The sequence below is a fragment of the Oncorhynchus mykiss genome, chromosome 18, assembly GCF_013265735.2.
Source record: "Oncorhynchus mykiss isolate Arlee chromosome 18, USDA_OmykA_1.1, whole genome shotgun sequence".
NCBI lineage: Eukaryota > Metazoa > Chordata > Actinopteri > Salmoniformes > Salmonidae > Oncorhynchus > Oncorhynchus mykiss.
This window is the reverse complement of record NC_048582.1, coordinates 27,808,174-27,819,935: the sequence shown is the minus strand read 5'-3', so window position 1 is coordinate 27,819,935 and position 11,762 is coordinate 27,808,174. Positions and strand designations below refer to the sequence as shown.

General features: G+C 41.2%; 1 protein-coding gene across 1 annotated transcript; it reads left to right on the top strand.

Annotated features, from left to right (window-relative positions):
• The first annotated feature begins 114 nt into the window (after positions 1–114).
• On the top strand, positions 115–11,762 carry cpb2 (carboxypeptidase B2 (plasma)). Its single transcript, XM_021571501.2, has 11 exons — positions 115–270; positions 1,138–1,213; positions 1,433–1,557; positions 1,876–1,984; positions 2,338–2,439; positions 2,601–2,708; positions 2,948–3,058; positions 3,586–3,676; positions 3,933–4,135; positions 5,464–5,548; positions 10,367–11,762. The coding sequence occupies exons 1-11, from the start codon at positions 194–196 to the stop codon at positions 10,561–10,563; spliced, it is 1,284 nt and encodes a 427-aa protein (XP_021427176.1). The 5' UTR covers positions 115–193; the 3' UTR covers positions 10,564–11,762.

Here is an 11,762-nt window from a genome sequence, read left to right as displayed (position 1 = left end):
GGGGGGGGGGGGGGGGTCATGGTGTAGTAAACAGCTCACTGTTATTGCAAAGCAGCCCAAAGCTCTCCTCGAAAAAGTAAAGTTTAACTTAGACTTTACTCTGGCTAAATCAACACAGATCTCTCTCTCTCTCTCTCTCTCTCTCTCTCTCATGTTAACCAAACATCTTGCATAAGTTTTGGACACATTAAACATGAAGGCTCTTCTAATATGGGCTGTTTTACTGAACTTTTACAAGCTCCCTAAGACGGGTGACTGCGCTTCAACACAGTAAGTTTCCCACAGTAAACATTATCATAATTGTTTAGGAAACTTTGCTTAACTTAAATGGAAAATAGATGCGCTTGATTGACAGATCCAGAAGGACCACCACATGATAATTTTTACTCTTTCCACTGTATATCCTCCTACATGTTTTCTGTATTTTATTTAAAGTAGAATGAAGTGATCATTGACATGAAGTTGACATCATTGATATGATTTAAGGAATTCACATTCACAAGAATTCATGAGATGACAGGATAAATATAAACCCATGTATTTGCTATAATACAGAACTGTAATGAATAACGAACTATATGAATCTGTGAAGGATAACACTTCAATTTGGTCAATTTGCCTTTGGCTCAACTTAGTCCACGCCAAACATTTTGACTATGTTAGCCCACACAGCTTCAAGGATGCACTTTCATGCTAGGTTTAAGACCTCATATTTAAGCTTATAGAGACCCCAACTGGTGTATAGAAAAATCTCAAAATTATCTACTTTGGTTTAGATACAAGCATCATGAAACCTGTAACCCAATAAATTATTTTGACTTGGTGAAAATCTTTTTTTTTTTTTTTTTATGAAATTGCTTAACACTTTTTCCATGTGGTTTATTCCTTCACAGACTCCATGAAATGATGACCTCTTCCTAAATATTTGGTCAAATTATTAATTTTGTGTTTGGTTTCCTAGAAACAAGGGTGGCTCAACTTACCCCTTTGGCTCAACTTACCTCACTCTCCTCTATATCTCAATAGTCTAGTGACCTCTCCTCATCTCCTTTCCTATGTGCAGATGAAGAGGAGACGAGGAAAGGAAGCCACATAGGACTATTGAGACCTAGCCTATTTTTCCTTTGTCTTTCGCAGTGACCAAGTTCTCTCAATCCAAGTCACAACACATCAACAAGCAGATATTGTGAAGAACATATCCAGCCAATATGAGGTACGATAATGATGTGATAATAAACTAATAATTATCTTGTTTTAAAAAAACGTTTCACTTAAACCAAAAACATTGTGCCAATTACTATTTTTGTTTCTGTACTAGGTTACGGTGTGTTGTTTTCAGACTTCATATTACGCACAATTAGGATATATTCTTTTAAAGTTTATTCATGCATTTGTGTGTGTATGAACATGTGTGTTTGTGTGTGTCTCCCAGACAGTTTTGTGGTCACCTACTTCACCTGAGTACATCGGAGCACACACTGAGGTGCACCTGTTTGTTCCTGCCAACAAATTGGGGACTGTCACAGACCTGCTGCAGACACACCACCTAACACACCAGTATGTCATGTGATCAATTGTCATATTTTAGTGACACTAGCAGCGTTAACACAACACCTAACTGCCTCATCAAGAAGTTCTGTTTTATTGGCTTAATGGCTAAGGTGTTGGGTTTGCAGTAGCAAGAGATTGAGTTCAAGCCCCGGTTTGGACTACCAGCTGACTTCGCTTTAACTTCAATATTGATTTTGTTGTGTTATGCCCATATTATGGTCATATCCATGACATTGAATAAGCTATCAGTATTATGAAATGCAGATAGAATGTTTTTAATAGTTCAGAGAAATCCCCAAGAGCAGGAATGTGTGTTTGTTTCAGAGTGCTACTGGACAACACAGAGGAACTGATCGAGATGCAGACCAGGAATGAATCGTCGGACCCTAGAAGCAGTGCATCTTATTATGAGAGATACCATTCTCTGGAGGACGTAAGATACCGGATTGTGTCATGTCATTTCCTAATGCTATTAACATAACTGTAATGTAATGTAACATTGACATAATCTCAATGTAACATCCCATTAACATTACTTTAAAGTCATAACCTTTTCTGGGCCCTTATTCATACAACGTCTCAGTGTAAGAGTGCTGATCTAGGATCATTATGATGCCTTTTAGATAATAATGAATAACTTTATATAGCCAGGGGCAGCTAGCCTTAGATCAGTTCTACTACTGTGAAACACTTTATGAATACAAGGCCCTGGTCATTGTGGTCCCAGCTGCTAGATATCAAGTTTGTATTTATTATGAAAATGTTTACATGCTGTCTATTTTATAGATCTACTATTGGATCAACAAGACTGCCCAGGACTACCCAGACATGGTCAAAGTCACCCTGATTGGCTCATCATATGAAAAACGCCCACTTTACGTTCTCAAGGTTCCCCAAGCTGCTTTTTTAGCAATGATTCGTACAATTATTATATTTGAAAGTAATGTCATTGTCATAGTCCGTTTATAAGTCCTAGTCATTTCATACAAGCAACAGTCACATCCAAATCATCTGATCAAATGATTGCATTTCTCTGTTGTCTTCATCAGTTGTCTGGACGACAAGAGAGAGCTGAAAAGAGAGCAATATGGATTGACTGTGGCATTCATGCTAGAGAGTGGATCTCCCCAGCTTTCTGCCTGTGGTTTGTGCAATATGTCAGTACCTTGTTCCTAAAATCCCGATTCCACACCAACTTATGCTCTATCTATTCTGATAGGCCCTACTGTATACATATTTGGTTATATAGCGTCTTCATAACTCATTGGTGATGAAGTTGGATTGAAAATGTTTATGATGGCTCTGGAATTGTATTAAATCGTATTGCTCACTATTTTGATTTGGAACATAGACAGCTATATTAAACTGTTGACTCTTCCTTGTGCTCTTTCCTCAGTCCTTGAACTTCTATAATCTAAACAATGACATCACTGAGATGCTGAACAGTATGGACATCTATGTGCTGCCTGTCATGAACCCGGATGGATACAAGTACACATGGACAACGGTAAAGAACAAGACGATTAATAAGAAATTGAGTCAGTGGTTGCGTTCCGGGACGACAACATTGCAGACGTGGTATTGACCAATAGTTGTGTGCCACCTCATCGACTGTGCAGTCATGTGTCAGATTGCTATGTGATGTGGTTAGCTCATATGTTAAACACCGATCCAGTGAGATCTGGCATGAGTCTGCAATGTCAGTCTGGAATGCTGCCAGTGCCTTCAAATATGTCAATCTGAGCTACACAAAAATGGTCATCTCTACGGGCACTGTGCATCATATGGACATACTTAGTGCATATGAATGATCTATGAGCCAAGATCCATGATCTAACACACAGATCCATTCCACTCACTCCTAAACAACTCAACTTTATTCTGCATAATGTATAAACAGAATGTCAGAGAGATTTTTTATTTTGTGAGTTTACGTCAGTGTACGTTTTATGAGTAGGCTATATGTTTTGAGTGGATACAGTATGTCAGTATTTGTTTTGTGATTATACTGTGTGTGCTCCTTTGTTTGACCAGAACCGAATGTGGAGAAAGAATCGTTCCATGAGCAAGGAAAGCAACTGTGTTGGAACCGACCTCAATAGAAACTTTGACGCAAACTGGTGCAGTAAGTCTGAAATGGAAACTGAACTGGCAGCTTGAGGGCTACTGGTCTCTGATCCCACAATCAAACTACTGCCGTTGTTCCCTTGGGCAAGCCTCTTATCCCTAAAATTGCTCTCCATCCAGGGGTGTTGCACAGCAACTGACTCTGTGTCGCTCAACGCATGTGTTTGTTTCTGGGGGTGTTGGGAAAAAGGCAGAAGACGACTTTGTGTTCTAACCAAATGGAAAATAAACGCTCTATTATATTCCCTCTGCAGCAAAGGGAGCCTCCAACAGGCCCTGTGATGAGATATACTGCGGCCAGTTCCCAGAGTCGGAGCCTGAGGCAGAAGCCGTGGCTAACTTCTTGCGCAGCCACAAAGACTCAGTAAAGCTCTATCTCTCCATCCATTCCTATGGTCAGATGCTGCTCTTCCCATACTCCTGCTCCAATGAGGAGGTGCCTAACCACGCCGAGTTGGTGAGTTGTTGGAAGAGATGAATGGGTGGATGAATCCTAGGGATCACATATTAGGCATTCATTTGCAGTTGATAAAGGTGTTTGTAGGCAGCTAATTAGGCCAATATTCTGTATAATTAGCCATTTATTAAGCCTTTTCAGTGTTTTTCTATTCACACAAACAATAAATGGCTAATAGTACCTGAAATGGCATAGGATGCTACTTATAAATGCCTATATGGTGATCCATATACTGGTTTTTGAACAGTCAGTAAATATCATTACCCCAAAAAATGCTAACCTCCCCTGGTATTGGTAATGGTGAGAGGTTAGCATGTCTTGTGGGTGTCTTTGTGCCTCTAACGTTCTCAATCATCATTATTCACAATTCATTCAGGCTTATCCGTAATTATGGTAATCAAGTGTTCAGAAATATATTATATTCTTATTTACAAGCAAAGTGACTCCAAAATGACACTACATTATTTACCATTAATTTCTATTTGGCACAAAATAATCTTTAACGCATCCAACAAGTTTGTAGAGTCTATAGCTTGACGAAGTCATTTCGTGCTGGGAATTTGGGACCAAATACTAAGCTTTTGTATAAGGGCACAAGGCGAGACCCAAATGCTGACACAGGCAGGAGGTTGAGCTCCGATACTTATTATACCAAAAGGGTTAGGCAAAAGGCAGGTCGGGGACAGGCGAGAGTTCATAAAACAGGTCAGAGTCCAAACAGGGCCATGCGATAGGCAGGCTCGAAGTCAGGACAGGCAGGGGTTCAGTGAACAGGTCCAAGTCCAAACAGTACCAGGGGATAAGCAGGCTCGAGGTCAGATCAGACAGAGTGGTCAGGCAGGCGAATACGGCGTCAGGACAGGCAAGCGTCAAAAAACCAGAGACTGGGAAGAATAGGAGCTAGGAGAATCCTGGTTGACTTGGCAAAACAAGACGAACTGGCACAGAGAAACAGGAAACACAGGGATAAATACACCGGGGACTAATGGGGAAAACAGGAGACACCTGGAGGTGGGTGGACACAATCACAGACAGGTGAAATAGATCAGGGCTTGACATTTTGACTACTTTAATACAATTTGTCCAAATACTTTTGGTTCCCTAAACTATGTACAAAAAGGGCTGTAACTACCCTCAAATTAAAGCTGACAGTCTGCACTTTGACATCATAGTGATTGTATCATTTCAAGTCCAAAGTGCTGGAGTACAGAGTTAAATAGCAAACAATGTGTCACTGTCCAAATACTTTTGGACCTCACTGTATATAATCAACAACAAAAAATGACTTTCTTTTTTATTAACTCTGTTCCATTGTTTTTTTTTAACAGTTTGAGCTTGTACAGGAGGCAGCCATGAAAGTCAGAAGATACTACAGGAACAACTACAAATACGGCGCATCAGCAAAAACAATATGTGAGTTGGTCTTCATCAGAGTTGGGGTCAATTCCATTTTACATTTTGCCAACTCAGGAAGCATTGGAATTAATTAATTGACCCCAACCCTAGTCTCCATCAAAAACAACATTGTGATACTCACAGCATTTTGTCTGCATCACATAGGTTGGTGAGGCAGGCAGCAAGGTTCAGACAAACCCCCACTGTTGCAAACCAAATGCTGGCTAGAAGCATGGGGATATAATGTTTAGATGCTTTTTTCCAGTGGAGATTATGTTTATGAATTGCCTGGCTGGGCGGTGGGACAGTGGATGCACATTGATAATTCAAATGGAAATGTTAACAGGTATTACCCGGGAATTATTGTGAATAACTCCTGGCTATCAGCATCCAGGATCCAAATATACCGTTTAATACAACCTGGTCTCAGAGCATTTAGTAGTATTCTGTACATAAATCCATTAGTATGATATGTTACTTTTCGTATAGTATGTATTAATTTGTGGATGTCCATCACCCAATTCATATAATATGTTACGAATTACAATTCGTATAACACTAAACAAAAATATAAACGCAACAATTTCAAAGATTTGACTCAGTTACAGTTTCAATAAGGAAATCAGTCATTGTAAATAAATGAATTAGGCCCTAGTCTATGGATGACTGGGAATACAGATATGCATCTGTTGGTCACAGATACCTTAAACAACAAAAAAGGTAGGGGCGTAGATCAGAAAACCAGTCAGTATCTGGTGTGACCACCATTTGCCTAATGCAGCGCAACACATCTCCTTCGCATAGAGTTGATTAGGCTATTGATTGTGGCCTGTGGAATATTGTCCCACTCCTCTTCAAAGGCTGTGCGAAGTTGCTGGATATTGGCAGGAACTGGAATGCACTGTCGTACAAGTCGATGGGGGACATGTCTGGTGAGTACGCAGGCCATGGAAAAACTGGGACATTTTCAGCTTCCAGGAATTGTGTACAGATCCTTCTGACATTGGTCCGTGCATTATCGTCCTGAAACTTCAGGTGATGCTGATGGATAAATGGCACAACAATGGGCCTCAGGATCTCGTCACGGTATCTCTGTGCATTCAAACTGCCATTGATAAAATGCAATTGTGTTCATAGTCCATAGCTTATGCCGGCCTATAGCATAACCCCACCACCATCATGGGGCACTCTGTTCACAACGTTGACATCAGCAAACCGCTCGCCCACACAACGCCATACACGCTGTCTGCCATCTGCCCGGTACAGTTGAAACCGGGATTCATCCGTGAAGAGCACACTTCTCCAGTGTGCCAGTGGCCATCGAAGGTGAACATTTGCCCACTGAAGTCAGTTAAGACGCCAAACTGCAGTCAGGTCAAGACCCTGGTGAGGACAACAAGCATACAGAAGAGCTTCCCTGAGATGGTTTCTGACACTTTGTCCAGAAATTCTTTGGTTGTGCAAACCCACAGTTTTATCAGCTGTCTGGGTGGCTGGTCTCAAACGATTCCGCAGGTGAAGAAGCTGGATGTGGTCTTGGGCAGACGTGGTTATATGTAGTCTGTGGTTGTGAGGCCGGTTGGACGTACTGCCAAATTCTCTAAAACGACATTGGAGGCTGCTTATGGTAGAGAAATTAACATTCAATTGTTTAGCAACAACTCTGGCGGACATTCCTGCAATCAGCATGCCAATTGCACGCTCCCTCAAAACTAAAGACAACTGTGGCATTGTTTGATGACAAAACTGCACATTTTAGAGTGGACTTTTATTGTCCCCAGCACAAGGTGCACCTTTGTAATGATTATGCTGTGTAATCAGCTTCTTGATATGCCACACATGTCAGGTGGATGGATTATCTTGGCAAAGGAAAATGCTAATTAACAGGGATACAAACATTAGTGCACCCAATTTTAGAGAAATAAGCTTTTTCTGCGTATGGAAAAATTCTGGGATCTTTTATTTCAGCTCATGAAACATAGGACGAATAGTTTAAATGTTGTGTTTATTTTTTGTTCAGTATATACAATACCAGTCAAAAGTTTGGACACACCTACTCATTCAAGGGTTTTTCTTTATTTTCACTATTTTCTGCATTGTATAATAATAATAGTGAAGACATCAAAACTATAAAATAACATGCATGGAATCATGTAGTAACCAAAAAACTATTCAACAAATCAAAATCTATTTTAGATTCTTCAAAGTAGCCACCCTTTGTCTTGATGACAGCTTTGTGCACTCTTGGCATTCTCTCAACCAGCTTCACCTGGAATGCTTTTCCAACAGTCTTGAAGGAGTTCTCACATATTCGGAACACTTGTTGGCTGCTTTTCCTTCACTCTGCAGTCCAACTCATCCCAAACCATCTCAATTAGGTTGAGGTCAGGTGATTGTGGAGGCCAGGTCATCTGATGCAGCACTCACTCTCCTTCTTGGTCAAATAGCCCTTACACAGCCTGGAGGTGTGTTGAGTCATTGTCCTATTGAAAAACAAATCATAGTCCCACTAAGCGCAAACCAGATGGGATGGCGTATCGCTGCAGAATGCTGTGGTAGCCATGCTGGTAAAGTGTGCCTTGAATTCTAAATAAATCAGAGTGTCACCAGCAAAGAACCATCACACCTCCTCCTCCATACTTCACCGTGGAACCACACATGCGGAGATCATCTGTTCACCTACTCTGTGTCTCACAAAGACACGGTGGTTGGAACCAAAAATCTCACATTTGGACTCATCAGACCAAAGGATGGATTTCCACCGGTCTAATGTCCATTGCTCATTTTTCTTAGCCCAAACAATTCTCTTCTTATTATTAGTGGCCTTTAATAGTGATTTCTTTGCAGCAATTCCACCCCGAAAGCCTGATTCACACAGTCGCCTCTGAACAGTTGATGTTGAGATGCGTTTGTTACTTGAACTCTGCAAAGCATTTATTTGGGCTGCAATCTGAGGTGCAGTTAACTCTAATGAACTTATCCTCTGCAGCTGCACCAGAGGTAACTCTGGGTCTTCCTTTCCAGTGCCGATCCTCATGAGAGCCAGTTTCATCATAGCGCTTGATGGTTTTTGCAACTGCACAACCTTCATGTCTCAAAGTAATGATGGACTTTTGTTTCTCTTTGCTTATTTGAGCTGTTCTTGCCATAATATGGACTTGGTATTTTACCAAATAGGACTGTCTTCTGTATACCACCCCTACCTTGTCACAGCACAACTGATTGGCTCAAACGCATTAAGAAGGAAAGAAATTCCACAATTTAACAAGGCACACCAGTTAATTGAAATGCATTCCAGATGACTACCTCATGAAGCTGGTTGAGAGAATGCCAAGAGTGTGCAAACCTGTCATCAAGGCTGGCTACTTTGAAGAATCTCAAATATAAAATAGATTTAGATTTGTTCAACACTTTTTGTTACTACATGATTCCATATGTTATTTCATGGTTTTGATGTCTTCACTATTATTCTGCAATGTAAAAAATAGTACAAATAAAGATAGACCCTTGAATGAGCAGGCGTGTCCAAACTTTTGACTGGTACTGTATGTTACAAATTTTCAAAAGGTACAATGTATCAAATCCAAATAAAATGTATTTGTCACATACACATGGTTAGCAGATGTTAGTACGAGTGTAGCGAAATGCTTGTGCTTCTAGTTCCGACAATGCAGTAATAACCAACGAGTAATCTAACCTAACAATTCCAAAACTACTACCTTATACACACAAGTGTAAAGGAATGAAGAATTTGTACATAAAGATATATGAATAAGTGATGGTACAGAACGGCATGGGCAAGACGGAGTAGATGGTATAGAGTACAGTATATACATATGAGATGAGAAATGTAGGGTATGTAAACAAAGTGGCATAGTTTAAAGTGGCTAGTGATACATGTATTACTCAGTCCCTGCTTTGATGCACCTGTACTGACCTCGCCTTCTGGATGATAGCGGGGTGAACAGGCAGTGGCTCGGGTGGTTTTTGTCCTTGATGATCCTTATAGCCTTCCTGTGACATCAGGTGGTGTAGATGTCCTGGAGGGCAGGTAGTTTTCCCCCGGTGATGCGTTGTGCAGACCTCACTACCCTCTGGAGAGCCTTACGGTTGTGGGTGGAGCAGTTGCCGTACCAGGCGGTGATACAGCCCGACAGGATGCTCTCGATTGTGCATCTGTAGAAGTTTGTGAGTGCTTTTGGTGACAAGCCGAGTTTCTTCAGCCTTCTGAGGTTGAAGAGGCGTTGCTGCGCCTTCTTCACGACGCTGTCTGTGTGGGTGGACCAATTCAGTTTGTCCGTGATGTGTACGCCGAGGAACTTAAAACTTACTACCCTCTCCACTACTGTCCTGTCGATGTGGATAGGGGGGTGCTCCCGGTATTACGAATGTGCAAATGTACAATGTTTTTTGATTTAGGTTGAGGTTAAGGTTAGAGTTAGGGGATGGGTTAGCTAACATGCTAAGTAGTTGCAAAGTAGCAAAACAGTAGTAAGTAGTTGAAAAGTTTCTCATTAGCTTAAAATGCTAAAGTTCCCCATGATGAGATTCAAACTCGCAACCATTGGGTTGCTAGATGTTCGCGTTACACGCCCACCAATCCACCTTGACCAACCATTCTACTTTCGTTTTTTCATTAAGCAACCATCACTCTTATGTAACCATACCAAATGCAACATATCATACTAATTTGAGTGTCCCAGATAGTCTATGAGACCAGGCTGTTTCATAATAAAATGCTGACAATTGCTTTGTAAAGCTGTTTTAAGTTATTTCTTTATAAACAGTCACTACAAAACCAGTTAAATTCCTTGTTCTTCCTTCGTCCTTCTACAGACTTAGCTCCTGGAGGTTCTGACGACTGGGCCTACAACCTGGGCATCCACTACTCCTTCACTTTTGAGCTGGAGGACCGTGGTCGATATGGTTTCCTCCTACCGCCATCATTAATCTCCAAGGCCTGCAATGAAGCCCTCCTCGCTCTTAAGAGTATCGCTCTCAGAGTCATTCAGAAAACACAACCCCAACCCTAACACGGAACGTGTGTGCGCCATCGTGCATAAATGTATTTTGTCCCCCCACACCAAACGCTATCACGACACACAGGTTAAAATATCAAAACAAACTCTGAACCATTGATATTAATTTGGGAACAGGTCGAAAGCATTAAACATGTATGGCAATTTAGCTAGCTAGCTTGCACTTACTAGTTAATTTGTCCTATTTAGCTAGCTTGCTGTTGCTACCTAATTTGTCCTAGGATATAAACATTGAGTTGTTATTTTACCTGAAATGCACAAGGTCCTCTACTCCGCCAATTAATCCACACATAAAACGGTCAACCGAATCGTTTCTAGTCATTTCTACACCTTCCAGGCCTTTTCTTCTCTTGACTTTATAATGCGATTGGCAACTTTCATAAATTAGGTGCATTACCGCCACTGACCTCGTTCGTCTTTCAGTCACCCACGTGGGTATCACCAATGAGGAGATGGCACGTGGGTACCTGCTTCTATAAACCAATGAGGAGATGGGAGAGGCAGGACTTGCAGCGCGATCTGCGTCAGAAATAGAACTGACTTCTATTTTAGCCCTTGGCAACGCAGACGCTCGTTGGCGGGCGCGAGCAGTGTGTGTGCAATAATTGAATAACATGGATTTCTACATTTATTTTGCAACGCTGGCGCACGCAACGAGAGCAGTGTAGTCAGCCTGCAACCCTTTATGCCCCTGAGAAGTTGTCTGTGAAAACCTGAGCAGTTTCACATCTGATTTTGTCCAAAGTAATCCCTTTTATCAAAGTATGTTTTGTGTGCGTGTCTGTCAAACATGATTGTAAATTGTATCATCATTTTGTGTTTTTAAGGAGTAGGGCAGTCCCAATCATGACATAATGAGTTGTTTGTTGGAGGAGAGGAGAGACGGGGGAGAGAGTGCTGAAATAGCAATGGGTCTGATGTGAACCCATGCAGCTGCAAGTGGTGTTCCATGGGCAGCGTCTTAGACCGCTAGGCCAGCCTAGTGTCACCCTAGCACAGCATTCATGTTTTTGTAGTAAGAAATCATAGACACTTTGTTTTATTCCAACTGTATATCCTCCTACAGCTTTGAAGCTTAAAACTATAATTGTGTTGACAGTTCTCTGTGTGTAGGCTTCTAATGGTGTAACAAGATGAATATTCCAACAGAAAACAATAATGAAATTAGATATTTAAATGTTGATGTTTTGGCC